Below are 24,288 nucleotides of genomic sequence, written 5' to 3' on the forward strand. Positions count from 1 at the left end.
TGTCATCGACACGTTAGGGTAGTTGGTGCTATTTTTGGCGTAGAGTAGATTTTTTTCAAGAGTAGTTTCTTCTGCTCATTTTTCAAGATTGATAAATTAAAGAAAATCTTTTTTGCTAGTTTTCACGCAACTCACTGTCACATTACGGATATGTATCGCCGCCGCCGCCGATAATGTGTCACAACGGCCAACTTTGCGACCAATCCCTCACGCTTAAGTAGGCCGTCCCGGGTGTGACTTACAGGTTTATGATCTCTTGTTTTTGCTTCTTCTTCTTCTTTTTGATGTCGCCGAGGTCGCCGCGGAAAAATTTTGTCGTCTAGCTTGCGAACTTGTTCACTTGTCGAAATTGACACTTTATTAAAATTGTTGAACCGATGCCAAGTAGGGTCTGAAGGTAATCTTCGTCTTGCTGTTGTTGCAAATTAGCCGTTGAAAGATGTTGAGCCGGTGAATTATGATATTTTGAGGTGAAAGACCACATTCTTCATGTAGGTCAGCTGGCAAAAAGTAGACAGACAGGGAGAGCTTATCAATTACGGACTTCAAAGTCGAGGTACCTCTTGGAAATAAGGTTGAAATTTTTGAAATTAAATAAGGTAACTACAAAGTAGATTTTAAGATTTGTGAAAGGTGAAATTGTAATGAATGGTAAGTACTGAACATATTTTTATATTATTAACACTGTCAAACTGTCAAACTGTCAACTGTCAATTTATAATTATGACTAAACAACATAAAGCTAGAAAGTATCATTCAGAGAGTCAATATTAGCAGCAGCTACCCTAGCATTGTTTACACTTTGCAAATGAGTTTGTTTGCTGTCTTCCTCTGGTCTTGATATTTTTGTTCCGACACTACACACAATTAGCTGCTCTCTTTTCGGCGAGGGTGCCGCCGCAGCGGCAAATTAAGCACCATTCTCATCCATCATGCCGCGGCACCGAGATTAACTGGCCTTCATTTTCCGACCAATTGGCTTTCAGTCAGTCTGTCATCCCCGGGAGAGTTCGAAAGACACCTTGCACGCAGAGGAATCCGAGCAAAATAGAATAAAAATCACCAAAGTCGAAAGATTAAACATAAAATCATCCCTCCTTTTCCCAGTGGGATGACCTTCCCATAAATCAGACGGTCTTTCTGGCGGCCAGTGCCGTCAGCTTGTGACTTTGACTTTGAACTGACTTGAAGTGTGCCGCTGCCGCTCTTGAGCCAACTTGACATCTGGGAATCGTTTGCAGAAAAAGGGAAATTGGGATCCAAATGATGTTTTTTTATTTATCAAACTTAATTGATGTAAAAGTTAAAATTTGTTGAAAATCACAAATTTTATTAAAGTATTATTATTTTTTTATATTAGTTTTTCTAATCTCAAACTACGCTTTCTTAGGAAATTCATATTATTTGTTTATATTTATATTCTTATCTACAGCTGCAACTTAGATTTTCAATGAATCTAAAAAAACTGAGGTAGATATTTTATGATTTTTTTTATTGTTGAGAATGTCTTGAAAAGACAACCAAGATTTGGCAACCCTATCTGTGATGTGCGTGTTTAGATTTTTTTAAATAGTTTTTCGAATCCTTAAAAAGTAACGAAAAAGATGGACATCAGAAGTCAGTAAGCAACCCATATTCTTTTCCAGTAAGGCATACACTTGGAAACTCTGGCAACCCTATCTGGGAATATGCAAACTTATTCGTAGATCTGTAATGTGCTTTATTGAAGATAGTTCTCAGTTATTTTGGTTAAAAAAATGTCCGTAGTCTTTTAGCAATAATTGAAAAAACATGCATAAAGTTTTTTTTACGAATCTGGCAACCCTATCTCAAAATGGTTTAATTCTTCAGTTTATGATACCCATTTAAAAAAGTTTTAAAACATTTGAAAATCAAACTTCCAACGATTGTTTTTTTTTTTGCCTTGTGTCATAATACTTTTCTCGTTATTTTTAACTCAATTTAAGAATATTTAAAATAATGTTTATTTTTATTTTCAGTATTTTTTTTCCATTAAAATCACATTTAACAAAAAAATCTTTGACTTTTTATAAACTTCCTTGTTTTTAAACTGCTTACCAGTAGATAGATAATTGAAAAAAAAAAAACATGCCGAAAGTTTAAAATTTTGTAAAAAAATCTGGCAACCCTATCCCAAAATGTTTGAATTCTTTAGTTTATGATACCCATTTAATAAATTTTATAAACATTTGAAAATCAGACTTCCAACGATTGATTTTGTTGCCTTTGTGTCATTATACTTTTCTCGTTTTTTTTAATTTATTTTTTTGTAATTTCAATTTAAGTATTAAAAAGTGAGTATCTATTTTCGAAAAAAATCGCGTTATTTTGTGAAAATTGGACTTTTTAATTCCATAAACTCTAAAATAGTGCAAAACGCATGCGAATTTTTTTTTTCAACTCAATTTAAGTATTCAAAATGAAGTTTTTTTATTTTCCGTTTTTTTTTTCCTTAAAAACATATTTAACAAATTATTTTTTAACTTTTATAAACTTTCTTGCCAAAGTCTTGAAATAGTAGTTGCAAAAAGAAGTTTTTTTCAGCACGAGTCGTACATTTATCCAATCCAGCGAGGTTTCATAATTTGCAAAATGGGTACTAAACGAAGCGAAATTTTGCATGCTTTTTTTCTTTATTTGTTTTTTTTTTTGTAGAATACTCAAATTTTAACAGAATGCCATTTTTTCGAAAGTGCTCAAATTTTTTGAATTTGCAATCAATCGATTATCAAGTATCAAAAGAAAGCAAAATTTTGTATTTCTTTTCACTTTTAATAGATTTTTTTTAATGAAATACTACAATTTCACAAAATAACGTATTTTTTGAAAATGCTATTTTTTTTATAATTTGCTATATGGGTATCAGACGATTCGAAATTTCGCATGCATTTTCACTGTTGTAGAGTTTTTTGAATGAAACCATTTGATACTTATATTGCACATGGGTAATTCTCCGCCAACTCACACAGCAGTTGCCCCGACCCCTCTTCGATTTGCGTGAAACTTTGTCCTAAGGGGTAACTTTTGTCCCTGATCACGAATCCGAGGTCCGTTTTTTGATATCTCGTGACGGAGGGGCGGTACGACCCCTTCCATTTTTGAACATGCGAAAAAAGAGGTGTTTTTCAATAATTTGCAGCCTGAAACGGTGATGAGATAGAAATTTGGTGTCAATGGGACTTTTATGTAAATTAGACGCCCGATTTGATGGCGTACTCAGAATTTCGAAAAACGCATTTTCATCGAAAAAACACTAAAAAGTTTTAAAATTCTCCCATTTTCCGTTACTCGACTGTAAAAATTTTGGAACATGTCATTTTATGGGAAATTTAATGTACTTTTCGAATCTACATTGTCCCAGAAGGGTCATTTTTTCATTTAGAACAACATTTTTCATTTTAAAATTTCGTGTTTTTTCTAACTTTGCAGGGTTATTTTTTAGAGTGTAACAATGTTTTACAAAGTTGTAGAGCAGACAATTACAAAAATTTTGATATATAAACATAAGGGGTTTGCTTATAAACATCACGAGTTATCGCGATTTTACGAAAAAAAGTTTTGAAAAAGTTGGTCGTCATCGATCATGGCCGTTCATGGTCACCCGCGACAGACACGGACGACGAAACAAAGAGAAACGCAAAAGTAACTTTTTCAAAACTTTTTTTTCGTAAAATCGCGATAACTTGTGATGTTTATAAGCAAACCCCTTATGTCTGTATATCAAAATTTTTGTAATTGTCTGCTCTACAACTTTGTAGAACATTGTTACACTCTAAAAAATAACCCTGCAAAGTTAGAAAAAACACGAAATTTTAAAATGAAAAATTTTGTTCTAAATGAAAAAATGACCCTTCTGGGACAATGTAGATTCGAATAGTACATTAAATTTCCCATAAAATGACATGTTCCAAAATTTTTTACAGTCGAGTAACGGAAAAAGGGAGAATTTTTAAAACTTTTTTAGTGTTTTTTTCGATGAAAAATACGTTTTTTCGGAATTCTGAGTACGCCATCAAATCGGGCGTCTAATTTTACATAAAAGTCCCATTGACACCAAATTTCTATCTCATCACCGTTTCAGGCTGCAAATTATTGAAAAACACCTCTTTTTTCGCATGTTCAAAAATGGAAGGGGTCGTACCGCCCCTCCGTCACGAGATATCAAAAAACGGACCTCGGATTCGTGATCAGGGACAAAAGTTACCCCTTAGGACAAAGTTTCACGCAAATCGAAGAGGGGTCGGGGCAACTTTTCCCGATTTCGTGTGAGTTGGTAGAGAATTACCCACATAATAAAAATTTGAGAGTTTTCGAAAAAAGCACGTTAATTTGTGAAAATTGAAGTTTTTAATTCTAAAAACTCTAAAACAGTGAAAATACATACAAAATTCAAATCGTTCAAAACCAAAAATGAAAATTATGAAAAAAAATTATTTTTGCAAAGAAAAAACGCTATTTAGTGAAAATTTTAGAATTTTTTTTTAAAACGGTATTTTGTGAAAATTTGAGTACAACACAAAAAAAAAATCTAATAAAAGTGAAAAGTATATCAAATTTCGCTTCGTTTTATACTCATATAGCAAATTATAAAAATTTGACTATTTTGTGAAAATTTTAGTAATCCTTTGAAAAACTCTAAAACAGTGAAAACGCAACCAGCATTTCGAATCGTTTGATACCTATCTTGCAAAAATGATGGAAATTTAAATAATTTAAAAAAAGGTACTTTGTGGAAATTTAAGTATTTCTTTAAAAAAACGTAACTTAATCCACCTTTAGGTGGTTTCTGCCTTCCTCTCATTTATAGAGTGATTACAATCTGCTAAAGTGTCCACATGGTTTATGGATCTCCCCTAACGTGATCGCAGCACCTAAGAGGTCCTAATAAAATAAGTGACGAGTAAAAAAAAAACAGACTTCCTACAGACTTTTTGTCAAGATTATAAAGACATCGCCTTTCAGGAAAATGGCATCCCTCTACAAGGCTTTTTTCGTGGCGATCAGACGGGACCATTTGAGGTTATGTAAATTCAGACCATTTTTTAACTGCTTGTAATTTTAGATAGGTAAGTCAGATCTTGAAAATTCTTAATCCACAAGAAAGGTCTTCTCATAAGCTTTCTAAAAATATATAACATGTGAGGGTTTCATGAAAAAACCACCCTTTTTACCATAATTTTAATTTAATATGAAACAGTTTTTTTAACATAACTTTTTAAATACATGATCAAACTGCATGAATTTAAATAGCAACTTAGGGGACGTTAAGACGGATCGATTAAAACCATTCCGGCCAAAATCGGTTGAGCCTGTGACAAGATATTCCAGTGACATTGATTTGGTACACATGTCTACATACAGCCAAACACACAGACATTTGCTCAGCTGGTGATTCTGAGTCGATATGTATAAATGAAGGTAGGTCTAGGAGGTCTAACTAAAAAGTTCGTTTTTCGAGTGATTTTATAGCCTTTCCTCAGTAAAGTGAGGAAGGCAAAAGCTGTAAATAGTGAAAATACATGCACGATTTTGAATCGTTTGATACCCAAATTTTTTATAAAAAAAATAGTTTCGAAATTGATTGTTGAAAAATTTAATATTGTTGAAATTGATTGATTAAATTAATTTAAGAAGATTTTAAAGAGAAGTTATTATCGTCCGTTATCGTCGATAAGACTATCGCCGATATAATTATCGAAATAACGATAACGATCGTCCCAACGCAAACGAAGGAACGGAATGTTGCTGAAATTCGAGTACTTTATACTAGAAACTCTAATTTTACGAAGAATTATACAAAAATTAAACAAAAAATAACTGCAACTATTCAAATTTGACAAAAATGGGGCAACAAAACTTGAATTTGAAAATGAAAAAAACGAAAAAAATTTTTTTGGTTTTTTGATTATCCGCAGTCCCTTACAAACCCTCGGATAATCGAAACTTCGGATAATCGAGGCTTCGGTTAATCGAATCTGGACAGAATTCTGTAAGCACACAGTAAAAAAAAATTATGGTGATATTACATCTGGGAAGGGGTACACCTTTTATGTCAGAAAAAATTTTGTAATTTTACCTCTGAAAATATGTAATTTTACCACTATTCTGGTGTAATGTCACTTTTTCAGTCTAAATTGAGGTTAAATTACATCACAAAAGTGGTAATATACAACCTTCCGAAATTACAACTTCGAAACATACACAATATTTTACTGTGCAATTATTGTGTTTTCTATACTATAACATCTGATGTTTCGAACATTTTTTATGGATGTTGGTTATTTTGATATTGTATTTTATTCATTTTTTTACTTAACACTCCTCCGTCCAAGCCTCCGAAACCGTTGCTTCGCTAATTTCAACTCGCTCGCATTTGGCCCCATTTCAACCAATCTTGATCGTTCTTGCAGCATTCGAACCGGTAGGATTTCAAGATTCATCTGAAACAAGAACGAACTTGATCCGACTAACCTGCTAGTCACACCGACTAAATTCGTCGAAGCAACTCTTTTTAGGCGCTCGTTTTAGGGAACACGTCATGGCCAAATCAACAAGAAAGCATTAAAATTTGAAATCAACCATTCAAATTTAACTAATTTGGGGTCGCTGAACACGAATATGACACTTAGAATATTCCAAAGTATTCAGAAATCCAGAAATCCAAGATGGCGGCCAATATGGCGCCTGTAGTACATTGGGAACATATAATTGAGGTTGTAATAGTGATTCAACCACTCAAATCTAACTAATTTGAGGTCGCTGAACAAGAATATGACACTTAGAATATTCCAAAGAATTCATAAATCCAGAAATCCAAGATGGCGGCCAATATGGCGCCTGTAGTATATTGGGAATATTTTTTTGAGGTTGTAATAGTGATTCAACCACTCAAATGTAACTAATTTGGGGTCACTGAACACGAATATGACACTTAGAATATTCCAAAGTATTCAGAAATCCAGAAATCCAAGATGGCGACCAATATGGCGCCTGTAGTATATTGGGAACATATAATTGAGGGTGTAATAGTGATTCAACCACTCAAATGTAACTAATTTGAGGTCGCTGAACACGAATATGACACTAAGAATATCCCAAAGTATTCCGATGTCAAGAATTTCAATATGGCGGGCAATATGGCGCCTGTAAATATTGGGAATATTTATTTGAGGGTGTAATAGCCATTCAACCACTCAAATGTAACTAATTTGGGGTCGCTGAACACGAATATGACACTTAGAATATTCCAAAGTATTCTGAAATTCAGAAATCCAAGATGGCGGCCAATATGGCGCCTGTAGAATTTTGGAAATATTTATTGAGGGTGTAATAGTGATTCAACCACTCAAATCTAACTAATTTGGGGTCGCTGAACACGAATTTGACACTTGGTATATTCCAAAGTATTATGAAATTCAGAAATCCAAGATGGCGGTCAAAATGGCGCCTGTAGTATATTGGGAATATTTATTTGAGGTTGTAATAGTGATTCAACCACTCAAATCTAACTGATTCGAGGTTGCTGAACATGAATATGACACTTGGTATAATCCAAAGTATTCAGAAATCCAGAAATCCAAGATGGCGGCCAAAATGGCGCCTGTAGAATTTTGGGAATATTTATTTGAGGGTATAATAGCCATTCAACCACTCAAATCTAACTAATTTGGGGTCGCTGAACACGAATATGACACTTGGTATATTCCAAAGTATTACGAAATTCAGAAATCCAAGATGGCGGCCAATATGGCGCCTGTAGTATATTGGGAATATTTATTTGAGGGTGTAATAGCCATTCAACCACTCAAATCCAACTAATTTGGGGTCGCTGAACACGAATATGACATTTTGTATATTCCAAAGTATTCAGAAATCCAGAAATCCAAGATGGTTGCCAAAATGGCGCCTGTAGTATATTGGGAATATTTATTTGAGGGTGTAATAGCCATTCAACCACTCAAATCTAACTAATTTGGGGTCGCTGAACACGAATATGACACTTGGTATATTCCAAAGTATTACGAAATTCAGAAATCCAAGATGGCGGCCAATATGGCGCCTGTAGTATATTGGGAATATTTATTTGAGGGTGTAATAGCCATTCAACCACTCAAATCCAACTAATTTGGGGTCGCTGAACACGAATATGACATTTTGTATATTCCAAAGTATTCAGAAATCCAGAAATCCAAGATGGTTGCCAAAATGGCGCCTGTAGTATATTGGGAATATTTATTTGAGGGTGTAATAGCCATTCAACCACTCAAATCCAACTAATTTGGGGTCGCTGAACACGAATATGACATTTTGTATATTCCAAAGTATTCAGAAATCCAGAAATCCAAGATGGTTGCCAAAATGGCGCCTGTAGTATATTGGGAATATTTATTTGAGGGTGTAATAGCCATTCAACCACTCAAATCTAACTAATTTGAGGTCGCTGAACACGAATATGACACTAAGAATATCCCAAAGTATTCCGATGTCAAGAATTTCAATATGGCGGGCAATATGGCGCCTGTAAAATATTGGGAATATTTATTTGAGGGTGTAATAGCCATTCAACCACTCAAATGTAACTAATTTGGGGTCGCTGAACACGAATATGACACTTAGAATATTCCAAAGTATTCTGAAATTCAGAAATCCAAGATGGCGGCCAATATGGCGCCTGTAGAATTTTGGAAATATTTATTTGAGGGTGTAATAGCCATTCAACCACTCAAATCTAACTAATTTGGGGTCGCTGAACACGAATATGACACTTGGTATATTCCAAAGTATTATGAAATTCAGAAATCCAAGATGGCGGCCAATATGGAGCCTGTAGTATATTGGGAATATTTATTTGAGGTTGTAATAGTGATTCAACCACTCAAATCTAACTGATTTGAGGTCGCTGAACACGAATATGACACTTAGAATATTCCAAAGCTGGGAGGGAGAAGCGAAGAGGTCTTCTTATTCTTATTCTTATTCTTATTCATTTTCTTGTTGTTGTTTTTGTTTTTTGTGCAAGATAATTTCTCTTCCCATTTAAATTTCCAGTCAGTCGTCATCTGCCCTTCTTGACAAAACAAATTTTCTTGCAGCTCATTCCAAAATAGTGCTCAAGATCGTACATGACTCATGTGATGCAACTTTCTCCGCGAAATTTTTTTTTATTCATAACTTATTTTTATTTGGTCCTCTTCGGTGCCGAGACGAGGGTAGGACCGGAAATCATGAATGTGACATAAAAACTAATGAAAATATTTTTTTCAACTAATGACAGCAAGGGTCATTTCACATCATACTTGCAGGACATCAAACCACAGAGTAACACAGAGCGAGCAGTCCGAAGAAATGTCATTTTATGTTTTGGCTCAATAAGGCGTGCGATGTACCTGCGATGTACCACAAAGTGGAACCAAAAATCAAATGGCAGTAGTGACTCTGTCTTATTCTGTGATGAAACCGATCACTTTTAATTGATCTGGGTGGGTTTGCTGCTTTTCAACTGGGTGCTGAACTCGTTGAAGATCCTACACAGCTCAGCCGAACTGTAGAGTACCTCCTTGCCTTGTTCCTTCGTGACTCCACAGGCGTGAGGGGCCAGTATTTTGTTTGCTGCTTCCTGCTTGTCGAAGGCGATCCTTCTGTTTTTTCCGGAACCGAACCCGACAGCGGACGAAACTACGCCGCCGTAAGTGCCGGTACTGCCGGACTTAGTTTTCTGTCATTTTACTTTCTGGTTGCAATAAAATGCAAAACCCGAAGTGAATTCGCTGTGACACGATCATTTTTCCGAGATGCCGGCTTTGCAGAGCGATTGTTTGAAAAACGGTGGCTTATGTTAAATTGAACGATCTTAATTTTTAGGCAAATTTTACCTACGATGATTTTTTTTCCATAAAAAAAAGAAACGTTCCGCTATTCATGTCAACCTCCAGCTCGCCGTTTTTTCCCGCTTTGTTCCTATTTTCATCCAGAGATTTTTCTTCACTTCCTCCACAGCTCTGGTTGTACTGAACGATTTATATATTTAAATACGTTGACTAACTACTACTAACTTAATAAGTCTTAGTTTAAGCAAATGTATGATTTATGGTCATTGATTGATATATGGTCATTAGGGTGGGTCATTTTTTTCGAAAGTGCTCGGATCCGACTGAAATAAGGTCCATCTTGTAGAGGGTATCCATAGGGACTCTCATACCAAATTTGAGCTCATTTGGTTGAAAACTGGCTTGTCGCTCGGGGGTTAAAGTTTACATGTAAATTACTATGGGAAATGCGTGATTTTACTTCAAACGCTCCTACAAGCTGAGCGACAAACTTTAACCCACACTTACACTAGGTAGCCGTGTCGGGGGTGGTCCAAGGAACATTTTTCTCTAAGGGTTCATGGTCATCCGTTCAACCCTGAGCTTGCGCAAAGCCGAAACATCCGGCGACGCCGGAATCCTTCTTAATCTCAGTTTTAACGGTCAACGCATGCTACGAAACTATGACAGAAGCATTGTTTGAAAGAATGAAAAACGCGACGCCGAACGTCAACAAACTAAAATGGAAGCAATAAGTGAAGGGTTGCGCTCTCCCAACAAGGTGTTTTTACGGGAAAATATGGTAATAATAAGCAATTTGAAAATAAAATTCAGCCTATCGGATCAGAAAGCTAAGCTCTGATGAATCCAATTTCAGACCAAGATTAGGTTGCGACGATTCCGAAAACTCCTGGGAACCGGAGGAAAATCTCAACCGCCGAGATCTTCTGGAAAAATTTGCGCGTGAGGAAGGCGAGAAGTGGGCCAGCAGCCACGGCAAGCGATCTTCGACGGACTCTTACTCAAACATGGATCGGGCCAGAGAAGATGTTGAGAAAGTGCCGCCAAAACTGTAGAGTCTGCCGAGAGCGTCGAAAAGTTTGATGTTGGAGGACATAGCCCCACCTCCGGTGGTTCCGGCCAAACGCACAAAGGCCAAAAACGGAATCGAAAAGGACACGTGGTGGAGAAGTTGGAAGGAGTGACCAAAGAGGACGGAGAACGGCTGTTCCTGGTTCACTGGAAGGAAGTTAATGAGTTGGAACTGGATCAGTCCAGGTTCGTTCAGAACGTGCTTCGAAGCTTCAAGAGCCGTATTATCTGCAACAACGCGACCAAGAATAGCGTGCAGTAGAAGTTCAAGTGAAACAATGTTAAAGATATCCATGAAACTTCAATAAAATAACTTTTATTGGTCTACAAAATAAACAAAAAAAGCTATATTTTCTTAGTATGTTTTTAACAATTAGGAAAAGTATCCAGGTAAGCCGATGATAACCGCTTCATAATGGCCAATCCATCCCTGTTCTGTCAATCCATCCGGCTCTTCCGGAGAAAATCCGCCGACGATGCCGCTGGCCCTGCCAGGCGAATCCCAACCGTCTATTCCGCTGACCCTGTGCGTCGACCAACCGCTTCCCTCCATAAAGTCCAACCGTAACTATCTCCACGTGTCCTGTCTATCCCAAAGACTCCTTCCGTGAACCCCTCGCCATCGATTCCGCTGGCCATGTGCGACGATCAACCTGTAAAACGATAATTTTGAATCATTTGTTATTTAATTTCAAATGGATTTTCGGTTTGCAGTCGTTGAAAGCAGCTCAAACACTTATTTGTGTACTTTATCCAACGAAGAGTGCAAGCCACTTCCCAACAACCAGGACTACCTCAGCTTGATTGGAGGTCCGCTGTACGTAGCGGTGCACACCAGACCAGATATAGCAGTGAGCACGTCGATCTTGGTCCAGAAGTCCAGCAAGCCGAACCAACAGGACTGGAACGAAGCCAAGCGAGTTTTGCGCTATCTGGATTCGACTATCAACCACAAGCTCCAGCTGGGTGCCACGAACGAAGAATTGCAGATGTTCGTTGACGCAGATTGGGCTGGAAATTCACGGGACCGGAAGTCCAACTCTGGCGTACTGTTGTAGTTCGGAAACGTTGGATAAAGTACACAAATAAGCCAAAAAACCATCTGAAATTAATCGACACAGTTGAAAAAGCCACATTTTGTTATTTAAAGCAAAAAGTAAAAACAATACTGATGAACCGTTCTTTTCTGCTTCCATTTTAGTTTGTTGACATTCGGCGTCGCGTTTTTCATTCTTTCAAACAATGCTTCTGTCATAGTTTCGTAGCATGCGTTGACCGTTAAAACTGAGATTTAGAAGGATTCCGGCGTCGCCGGATGTTTCGGCTTTGCGCAAGCTCAGGGTTGAACGGATGACCATGAACCCTTAGAGAAAAATGTTCCTTGACCACCCCGACACGGCTACCTAGTGTAAGTGTGGGTTAAAGTTTGTCGCTCAGCTTGTAGGAGCGTTTGAAGTAAAATCACGCATTTCCCATAGTAATTTACATGTAAACTTTAACCCCCGAGCGACAAGCCAGTTTTCAACCAAATGAGCTCAAATTTGGTATGAGAGTCCCTATGGATACCCTCTACAAGATGGACCTTATTTCAGCCGGATCCGAGCACTTTCGAAAAAAATGACCCACCCTAATGGTCATATTGGAAATATATCTCATGAATACATGTTTTAAACTAAATCTTATCAAAAATAAGCAAAAATTGAAAAATAAATAAACTTAATTATTTTATTTTAGCCTGAATTGTCTCAGTCCGAAAAAACATTTGCAAATTTAAAAACTTTTTTAAATTTATTTTCCTAACAAATACAATACTACTCTAACCAAATAAAAACAGTAACAAAAATTGAAGGCGGCTCTCACTGACAGTTCGCAAGTGGCTGACACTGACAACTAGGTGTATTCTTCTCCGCCCGACTCAGTTCCAAAGTATTCGGAAATCTAAAAATTCAAGATGGCGGCTATTATGACGCCTGTAGAATATTGGGAATATTTATTTGAGGTTGTAATAGTGATTCAACCACTCAAATCTAACTGATTTGAGGTTGCTGAACATGAATATGACACTTGGTATAATCCAAAGTATTCAGAAATCCAGAAATCCAAGCAGGCGGCTTATATGGCGCCTGTAGAATTTTGGGAATATTTATATGAGAGTGTTAAAGCCATTCAACCACTCAAATCTTTCTTATTTGGGGTCGCTGAACATGAATATGACACTTGGTATATTCCAAAGTATTCTGAAATTCAGAAATCCAAGATGGCGGCCAATATGGCGCCTGTAGTATATTGGGAATATTTATTTGAGGTTGTAATAGTGATTCAACCACTCAAATGTAACTAATTTGATGTCGATGAACACGAATATGACACTAAGAATATCCCAAAGTATTCAGAAATCCAGAAAAAAAATAAAAATTATTCCCAACATACTACAGGCGCCATTTTGGCAGCCATCTTAGATTTCTGGATTTCTGAATACTTTGGAATATACCAAGTGTCATATTCGTGTTCAGCGACCCCAAATTAGTTACATTTGAGTGGTTGAATCACTATTACAACCTCAAATAAATATTCCCAATGTACTACTGGCGCCAAATTGGCAACCATCTTGGATTTCTAGATTTCTGAATACTTTGGGATTTTCTAAGTGTCATATTCGTGTTCAGCGACCTCAAATCAGTTAGATTTGAGTGGTTGAATCACTATTACAACCTCAAATAAATATTCCCAATATACTACAGGCTCCATATTGGCCGCCATCTTGGATTTCTGAATTTCATAATACTTTGGAATATACCAAGTGTCATATTCGTGTTCAGCGACCCCAAATTAGTTGGATTTGAGTGGTTGAATGGCTTTTACAACCCCAAATAAATACTCCCAATATACTACAGGCGCCATATTGGCAACCATCTTGGATTTCTGGATTTCTGAATACTTTGGGATATTCTTAGTGTCATATTCGTGTTCAGCGACCCCAAATTATTTAGATTTGAGTGGTTGAATGGCTATTACACCCTCATATAATTATTCCCAATATACTACAGGTGCCATATTGGCCGCCATCTTGGATTTCTGGATTTCTGAATACTTTGGGATTTTCTAAGTGTCAAATTCTTGTTCAGCTACCTCAAATTAGTTAGATTTGAGTGGTTGAATCACTATTACACCCTCAAATATATGTTCCCAATATACTACAGGCGCCATATTGGTCGCCATCTTGGATTTCTGGATTTCTGAATACTTTGGAATATTCTAAGGGTCATATTCGTGTTCAGCGACCCCAAATTAGTTACATTTGAGTGGTTGAATCACTATTACAACCTCAAAAAAATATTCCCAATATACTACAGGCGCCATATTGGCCGCCATCTTGGATTTTTGGATTTTTGAATACTTTGGGATTTTCTAAGTGTCAAATTCTTGTTCAGCGACCTCAAATTAGTTAGATTTGAGTGGTTGAATCACTATTACACCCTCAAATATATGTTCCCAATATACTACAGGCGCCATATTGGTCGCCATCTTGGATTTCTGGATTTCTGAATACTTTGGAATATTCTAAGTGTCATATTCGTGTTCAGCGACCCCAAATAAGTTACATTTGAGTGGTTGAATCACTATTACAACCTCAAAAAAATATTCCCAATATACTACAGGTGCCATATTGGCCGCCATCTTGGATTTTTGGATTTTTGAATACTTTGGGATTTTCTAAGTGTCAAATTCTTGTTCAGCGACCTCAAATTAGTTAGATTTGAGTGGTTGAATCACTATTACACCCTCAAATATATGTTCCCAATATACTACAGGCGCCATATTGGTCGCCATCTTGGATTTCTGGATTTCTGAATACTTTGGGATTTTCTAAGTGTCATATTCTTGATCAGTGACCTCAAATTAGTTAGATTTGAGTGGTTGAATCACTATTACAACCTCAAATATATGTTCCCAATATACTACAGGCGCCATATTGGCCGCCATCTTGGATTTCTGGATTTCTGAATACTTTGGAATATTCTAAGTGTCATATTCGTGTTCAGCGACCCCAAATTAGTTAAATTTGAATGGTTGATTTCAAATTTTAATGCTTTCTTGTTGATTTGGCCATGACGTTTTCCCTAAAACGAGCGCCTAAAAAGAGTTGCTTCGACGAATTTAGTCGGTGTTACTAGCAGGTAAGTCGGATCAGGTTCGTTCTTGTTTTAGATGAATCTTGAAATCCTACCGGTTCGAATGCTGCAAGAACGATCAAGATTGGTTGAAATGGAGCCAAATGCGAGCGAGCTGAATTTAGCGAAGCAACTGTTTCGGAGGCTTGGTCGTCCGTGTAAGTGAAATATGCCTTGGACGGAGGAGTGTTAAAATAATCAAATTTCGTGATTTTAATTTTATGATTTCAATTTATTTTTTCTAATGCTATTTCAAAAATGACTATTTTATGCAAAAAATCTCTAATTTAGTGAAAATCAATACCGTCGTTTGAAACCTCGATTGCAAATTTCGAAAAATAATTACCTTCAATAAATTTATTTCGGAAAAAGTCTGTCATTTGCGAGTTAATGTTTATTATCATTGAAATAGCCAAATAAAATCCGAAATATATATTTTTTTCAAGAGGTTGTGAAAATTTGGTACGAGTTTAACTTTTTAACTTCGGGTCAATAGTTTCCAAGATAATGAAAATTAAATGCCGAATGGGTAGCATTTCGAAAAACATTTTTTTTTCTTAATTTTAATTTATTGCAAGGCCATATCCTAGCTACAAAGTCGAATCAACAATGCTCAAAAATGAAAATTGTAGAAAATTATCTCAGCTATTCATAAATAATTTTCAAAATGGACATGCATGGACAGAATAAAAAAAAAATAAAAAAGATTTAATTGTTTTTCTGAAAAATTGTAACTCAAAAGTGACTTCAACTCGAAAACAATAATTTTATTAAAAAAAATTAGAGTACTTTTTTTTTCAAATTCAATTTTAAATCCAAAAATACTCAAAAATATCCATCCAAAAATAATGGATTCATTTTTTTTATAATTATTATTAACTTTTTCCCTCAAAAATCATCGTTGACCTCAAGGTTAATCGTGAAATAATTTTTCTTTCAACAATCACGAAAAGCAAGCCAGCGACAAAGAAGAAGAGAAGTGCCTCGACTTTTCTTCACTGTCAAATCCACTCTTAAAAAGAGTTAGACACACAAACGCACACACGTCACCTGTCATCAACGGATAACTCCTCTTTCCCCTTTTTCTTCTCTTTCCCCCCCTCCTTTCTCTGATGTTGAAAGCTTCTTGAAAGCAACCCATCAAAACAAAACTCAACGCAACTCACCTCCGACATGATTGCTGCGTCTCTTGCTGATGTTGTTGATGTTTTGACTTTTTTCTTTTTCTTCTTCTTCTTAGCTGTTGTTGACTTTAAATTTAGCTTATTTTTCTTCTGGTTTTATTTGACGGCCAATTTTTCGTCGTCACACTTTTTTTTCTCACTTTTCCCGCAAATTAGGCATTTTTCACATTTTTCTTATTTCTTTAGGCCTCTGCCATTTCATGATTATTATTATTATTTTCTTCTTGTTAGGCTTTCACTGTCGTTGAGGATTCTCGCAATCAATTCAGCGAGCTCTGCTTCTGGTTCTGGCTTGGAGATGGTTTCGTTTCAAGCGGGTGGGGGTGGTGTCCTCTCCAGGTGTCGTCTACCGTGACTTTCCCTAAATGGGCATCGAGTGGCACCTGAAAGCAACAAGAAGAAGAGGAAACTTTATACACTTGAACAAGGTCTCGGTGGAGGCAAATCTGCGGTGTGGTGGTCGTCGTCGTCGTGGGTTTGTACTTGATGTTGTAAAATGGTCTTTATGGCTGAGTTTATGGAGGGCGCCCTTTTCGGTGACAGTGGGTCAGGTGAGCACGCAGCCAAACGCACCCCTGTGAAATTAAATTAGCTCACAGTGGAAGATTCAAATTTAAATCAAATCTAAAATTCCGAAAATTCTGAAATTCCTAAAAATCCTAAAACTGTTAAAATCCCTAAGATTCTTAAAATTCTTAAAATTCTTAAAATTCTTAAAATTCTTAAAATTCTTAAAATTCTTAAAATTCTTAAAATTCTTAAAATTCTTAAAATTCTTAAAATTCTTAAAATTCTTAAAATTCTTAAAATTTTTAAAATTCTGAAAATTCTGAAAATTCTTAAAATTCTTAAAATTCTTAAAATTTTTAAAGTTTTTAAAATTCTTAAAATTCTTAAAATTCTTAAAATTCTTAAAATTCTTAAAATTCTTAAAATTCTTAAAATTCTTAAAATTCTTAAAATTCTTAAAATTCTTAAAATTCTTAAAATTCTTAAAATTCTTAAAATTCTTAAAATTTTTAAAATTCTTAAAATTCTTAAAATTCTTAAAATTCTTAAAATTTTAAAATTCTTAAAATTCTTAAAATTTTAAAATTCTTAAAATTCTTAAAATTCTTAAAATTCTTAAAATTCTTAAAATTATTAAAATTCTTAAAATTCTTAAAATTCTTAAAATTCTTAAAATTCTTAAAATTTTTAAAATTCTTAAAATTCTTAAAATTCTTAAAATTCTTAAAATTTTAAAGTTCTTAAAATTCTTAAAATTCTTAAAATTCTTAAAATTCTTAAAATTCTTAAAATTCTTAAAATTCTTAAAATTCTTAAAATTCTTAAAATTCTTAAAATTCTTAAAATTCTTAAAATTCTTAAAATTCTTAAAATTCTTAAAATTCTTAAAATTCTTAAAATTCTTAAAATTCTTAAAATTCTTAAAATTCTTAAAATTTTAAAATTCTTAAAATTCTTAAAATTTTAAAATTCTTAAAATTCTTAAAATTCTTAAAATTTTAAAATTCTTAAAATTCTTAAAATTCTTAAAATTCTTAAAATTCTTAAAATTCTTAAAATTCTTAAAATTCTTAAAATTTTAAAATTCTTAAAATTCTTAAAATTCTTAAAATTTTAAAATTCTTAAAATTCTTAAAATTCTTAAAATTCTTAAAATTCTTAAAATTCTTAAAATTCTTAAAATTCTTAAAATTCTTAAAATTCTTAAAATTCTTAAAATTCTTAAAATTCTTAAAATTCTTAAAATTCTTAAAATTCTTAAAATTCTTAAAATTCTTAAAATTTTAAAATTCTTAAAATTCTTAAAATTCTTAAAATTCTTAAAATTCTTAAAATTCTTAAAATTCTTAAAATTCTTAAAATTCTTAAAATTCTTAAAATTCTTAAAATTCTTAAAATTCTTAAAATTCTTAAAATTCTTAAAATTCTTAAAATTCTTAAAATTCTTAAAATTCTTAAACTTTTTAAAACTAAGTGACCAATCCTGGAAATTGATATAATTCCTAAATTATCAAAATTTCCTAAAATTCTTATTTAAAAAAAAAACCCGAATTTCCTAAAAATTCTTAAGTTTCTGAAAATTCTAAAATTCCTGAAATTTCTGAAAATTCTCATTTTTTTTTAGATTCCTAAAATTCCTTAAAAAAAAATCTAAAAAGTCCTGAATTTTTTTTCAACATTCTTAAAACTTCCTCAAAATTCAAAAAAAAAATTAAAAATTCCCTGAAAATTTAAGTATTTTTTTTTATAAGTAACTATAAAAAAGTCCGAAAATTCCTTTAAAAAAATCTTCAAAAATCCTAAAAATTAAACAAAAATTTATTTAAAAAAATTAAAAAAAATCCTAAAAAATCCTAAACATTCCTAAAAATTCATTTAAAAAAATCGAAAAAATCCTGAAAATTCCTAAAAAAAATCTTTAAAAATACTAAAAATACAAAAATTCTTTAAAATTTAAAAAAATAAGATAAAAAAAATTCCAGAAAATTCTTAAAAATCCTTAAAACTCGTAAAAAACCCCTATAAATTTTTATTTTATTCAATTTTTAAAATTTCCTAAAACTTCTGAAAAAATTCATTAAAAATCCAAAAAATTACTAAAATTCCTGAATTTCCTTGATTTGCCACAATTTTCAAAATCCTTAAAACTTTTATTTTTTTTCTAAATTCCTAAATTTTTTTAAAATTTATAAAAAGTCCCAGAATTTTCTCAAAATTCTAAAACGAAGTTGACTTTATAGCTGTCGGCCACCATTGCTAGTACCAACCACTAGTGTCTTCCTTTTTAACTACAAGGACTTCGCCGCCCTGGGCTTCTAAGTGTATGAAAGTATGGCACGGAGCGACGGCGCCGAATACCCATATTTACACAAAGAATTTTAGAGCGCCCGCCGCGGGATTCGAACCAGCAACCTCTGGATTGTGAGTCCAGTGCGCGGTCCGATTGATCCACACGGGCGGGACATTCTAAAAATTTCCTCAAAATTCCTAAAAATTCTTAAAAACCCATAAAAAATTAAATCTCCTCAAAAATCCTAAAAAAAAATCTGAAAAAAACATTCCAAAACATTCCTGTCCTAAAAAATCCTAAAAATTCCTAAAATTTCCAAAATATTCCAGAAATTCCTGATAGTTCTTCAAAATTCCCAAAAATACCTAAAAAATCTTGAAAAGATCTTTAAAAATAAATTTAATTTAAATTTGAATAAATTTAATTTAAAATTCTTTAAATTCCTAAAAAAAATAAGAAAAATCTTAAAAATTCAAAAAAAATAATTTTTAATAATGTCCTAAAAAATCCTAAAAATTCTTAAAACTTCCTAAAATTTCCTAAAAATTCGTAACAATTCCAAAAAATCCAAAAAAATCCAAAAAATTTCTTAAAAATTCCTTTAAAAAAATCCAAAATATTCAAAAATTCCTGAAAGTTTTTCAAAATTCCTTTAAAAAAATCCCGAAAAAATCTTTCAACATCCAAAAAATTCCTTTAAAAATTAAAAAAAACTAAAATTCTTAAAAGTTCATAAAAATTCTTAAATTTTTTAAAATCCTAATTTTTTTTTATATTTTTTAATTCTTTAAAATTTTTTAAAAAAAATGTAAAAAATTCGTTAAAAAATTTTAAAATTGTAAAAAATCCTAAAATTCTAAAAGTTCTAAAATAAGTTTTCATCCCTAGTGGGGACCCCGCGCCCTACCCTAGCAGAGGACCAGTTTCGCCAACTAGATTTCAAGTTGGGAGGGCCAAACTCACCCCACTCCAAAACAAAAACGACAGAAGCGACAATTCAATGTCGACCAAAATCGGTCTATTTTGGGCACTTTGCAGCAACACACGCACGACTGACTGCTCATGCCTTATCAATCTTGATCCAATTAGTCTCCCCCCGCTCGGTCGGTGGTCCGTTTTGTCATAATTGGTTGGAGAGGAAGGCGGGGACCTAGTACAGGGTAGGACAAGGTATATCAAGGCTAAACTCGGAGCCTCTCTGTTGCGGTTTGTAAGTGCACAAGTGGTTTTCGAGCTTTGAAAACTTGTTTTTTAATTTCGCTTCTATGGTGACGACTTGTAACAATTACGCTCTAGTTTATGACGCGTTTGAACTTGAACAAGTTGGGGGCTGTAATTTGCCGGGTAAAATCTGGTTCAAACTGGGTTAAAGAGAGCAATTTTACATTTACATTCAAAAAAATTAATATTCAAAAAATCAAACTGAAACTACACAAAACACCACAACCGAATGCAAATGTAGCTCCGAGAGCCAAACAAGAGTCAAAGTCAGTGAAGACTCGAATCATAAATCTTGTCACGAGAGAAGCGAGAAGACCGGCAGCCGCGAAGATTCTCGCGCGTCCCGAGATAAATAGTATGGTACCTACGGCAAGCAAGCAGATCTAGAAGGTACATCTAGTCGGCATCATCATTATCGTAGTTGGCGGCGGCGGTGTTATTAAGCCGAGATTTAATTCACCGCGACGGACGCCGAGTGTCGGTCTTCTTGCTCGAAGCTCTAGTCTTGTCTAGTGGTCGTTAACCCTCGAATGACGATGATAAGATTTGTTTTTTTAAATTATTATTATTTAATTTCTAGATAGGCAGAACCCCTAAGTGACGTAGCGTTTTTCAAGGATTTTTATAAAGATGTAAATGAAAAAAAAACTCATAGAAATATGACAGGAAGAATAAGAAAGAATATGAAATTTCCAAAAACATGTTTCAGTTCAGGCTTTAAAAAAAAAATTAAAGAAAAACATGGAAAAAAAAAGGTTTTTTTACTTTTTGTCCTTTCATTTCGACCATTTGGCATTCGACCATCTATCTCACATCCCAATTGGTCCACGTGTTTTAAAAGATGGTCTCCAAAGTGTTTTTCAATTAGCCTTATTTTTTACACTGACGATATCTCGGCAAATATCGGTCCAGTTTTTGATGGTCTTTTGAATAAAAATACTTCCAAACCTTAGAATCCATAACAAACATTTGAAGAAGGCCAAAATCAAGATATTTGAGCATTTGAAATGTTAATTATAAAATTCCGAAAAAAAGAACGAATTTCAAAAAGTTTTATTCGTTTGAAAATATTCAACATTTTTATAGTTTTAAAGTTTCTCATTAAAATGTATTTTTTTAATCGATGAAATGTTTAAGTAAATCGAATTTTGAATCTTAAAAAACATTGGGATGAAGAACTGCAAAACTTTTTGTTTCATAATGTTGGATAATGGTTTAGGTTTATATATAAAAAAAACGTATGAAACACACAAAAATCGAAAAATTTATTGAAAAATTATGAATAACTGCTAAAAGGCAAAAGATAATGATTGGCAGTTATAGAATAGGCCTAAAACTACTAATAATCAAACCAAAACTGATTTAACTACTAAAAATAAAAATAGAAAACTTAAAACAAGATAATATCATATTATGTAGAGCATAATGGAGAAAAACATTGGGCGGTAGAATCAAAAAAAATTAAAAAAATAAAAATACCAAAACTATTGAAATCTGCAAATCTAAAAATAGAAAAATGAAAATTCATAAACTAAAATATCTAAAAAATTAATAATTTGAAAATCTTAAATTATAAAAATCTAAAAAAATAAAAAATTAATCTAAAAATTTACATTTAAAAAATCTGAGAATCGCAAGGAAAATTCTAAGATCCAAACATCTTAAAATCTAAACGTCTTAAAAATTTAAATCAAGAAACATAAAAATCTTTTGCATTTTATACTTTTTTATTCTTGGATTTTGGTGTTATGGTTCGAAGTTTAAAAATTTAAAAATTTAAAAGCTAGAACATTTAAAAACCTTGAAATCTATAACTATAAAAATATAAATAAATCAACATCCAAAAACCAAAAAAATTAAAAATCTGAAAATCTAAAAAAAACTCTTATTTCCAAATTCTTTAAAATAACATATTTTTTTGAAATTTAAAATTCGAAAAAATCCTAACGGTTAAAATTTCCGCATATTTTAAAATTCTAAAAATTCATAAAAACTCATAAATTCTACAAACTATCTCAAAGAAATCCGAAAAAATCTTACAGAAATTCCTAAAATTCTAAAATTTTATAAATTTCTTATATTTCTTAAATTCCTAAATATCCTAAAATTTCTGAATTCCCAAAAAAAAAAATTTCTAAAACTCATTTTTTTTAATTCTTAATTTTTTTTAAATTCTGAAGATCTAAAAAACTATAATTTCCAATACTCGAAGAAAATCCAAAATTCTTAAAATAGCTGAAATTCAAAATTCTTTGAAATTTCAGATTTTTAATTTAAATTTTAATTAAAAAAAATCAAGCGGGTTAAATTCCCGCAGATTTTAAAATTCTTAAAATTCATAAAAACTCATAAATTCTAAAAACTCTCAAAGAAATCCAAAAAAATCTTACACAAATTCCTAAAATTACATAAATTTCTTAAATTTCATAATATCCTAAAATTCCTGAATTCCCAAAAAAAACTTATAATTTCTAAAACTCTGAAAATTCATATTTTTTTATTCTTGAATTCCAGATTTCTGAATTTTCTTATATTATTAAAAAAAAAACCCACAAAAAATTACTTTTTAAAAATCTTTTTTTTTCAAATTCTTTAATAAGATAAATACTAAAACTTTAAACTAACCTTTTTTTATTTTAAGAATTCCAGGCATTTTAAGAGTTTTTGTTAAATTCAGTGTAATTTAACAAATTAATGATTATTTTTTTAGTAATTTCAAAGATTTTTGAGTAATTTTAGAAATTTCTCCAATCATATATTTTTATAATTTCTGGAATTTTAAAATTTTGCTTACATATGGCATATAATGAATTATAAAAGTTAATGGAATTTCAGGAATCTTGAGATTTTGTTGAATGAATGAAATGTTTAGGAATATCAAGAACTTATAAAATTTAAGCGTTTTCTGGAATTTCTGTATTCTTAGAATTTTAGAAATTTCTTGAGTTTTTGAAATCCTAGAAATTTTAGGAAATCAAGAAATTTTTGGAATTTTAAGGAATTTCATTTTTTTTTTTATACAGGTATTTTGATAGGTTTAGGAATTTGAATAATTTCTGTTATTTTAGAATTTCCGAAATTTCTAGTTTTCTTGGTTTTTGGAATTATTCAAGAAATTTGAGGATTAAAAAAATCAGAAGCTTTAGGTTTTTTTATTTTAAGAAATTTTAAGAGTTTAAAAATGGTTTATAAACTATAGAATTAAAGAAAAGTTAAGAAACTGAAATTTAGTTGAATTAGTTTTTTTTGTAAAAATTTCATATTTTGTTTTATTATGAGGGTTGTATAACATATTATTTAGAACTTTTTTTTTATAATTTATAGATTTTGAAAAAAACTGAATATCTTTAGCATTTAAGAAATGTTAAGAGTTTTAGAAATCTAAAAATCTAAGCATTAAAAATCTAAAAATCGAAAAATCTTAAAATCTAAAAATTTTAAGATCTAAAAATCTTAAAATCTGAAAAATCTAAAAATTTCAAAATTTCAAAATCTTAAGAACTAAAAATCTGAAAATGTAAAAATCTTAAGATCTTAAAGATTAAAAAATAAATAAATTTGAAATGAAAAAAAACTTTCAAAACAGAAGTAGAGCTAAATCACCTCCGAGAAAATTTAAAAAATGGGTAGAGGATTAAAACTGAGTTGATTCAAAAACCAAAAATTAAAATCAAAGATCTCAAAATCTAAAATTTTAAAAATCTTTAAATCTGAAAATGTAAACATCTGAAAATCAAAAATCTAAAAATAGAAAAATCCCATTTAATCTAAAAATTTAAATATAAAAATCAACAAATATGAAAGTTTGAAAATCTCTTGTATTTTGTTTTGTATTTTGTTATTTTTCTTATTTATTGTTTTTAGTATTATTGTTGATGTTTTTTTGCTTTGGAGTTTGAAAATCAAAAAATTTAGATAAAAAAAAATCTCAAATCTGAAAATCCTAAAATCTAAAACTACAAACATTTAAAATGTGGAAACATGAATACTTA

The 24,288-nt window shown here is 32.2% G+C and overlaps 1 protein-coding gene across 1 annotated transcript in view; it reads right to left on the minus strand.

The window, feature by feature from the left end:
* LOC6051386 (adenylate cyclase type 9) overlaps nucleotides 1–24,288 on the minus strand; it is a 64,483-nt gene that overhangs the window by 37,333 nt on the left and 2,862 nt on the right. Inside the window, exon 2 of the mRNA XM_038256279.1 lies at nucleotides 16,258–16,658. Coding sequence (XP_038112207.1) covers nucleotides 16,258–16,266 — 9 coding nt within the window. The 5' untranslated portion in view covers nucleotides 16,267–16,658. The remainder of the gene's footprint in view (nucleotides 1–16,257; nucleotides 16,659–24,288) is intronic.

This window comes from Culex quinquefasciatus, chromosome 1 (assembly GCF_015732765.1).
Source record: "Culex quinquefasciatus strain JHB chromosome 1, VPISU_Cqui_1.0_pri_paternal, whole genome shotgun sequence".
Lineage (NCBI taxonomy): Eukaryota > Metazoa > Arthropoda > Insecta > Diptera > Culicidae > Culex > Culex quinquefasciatus.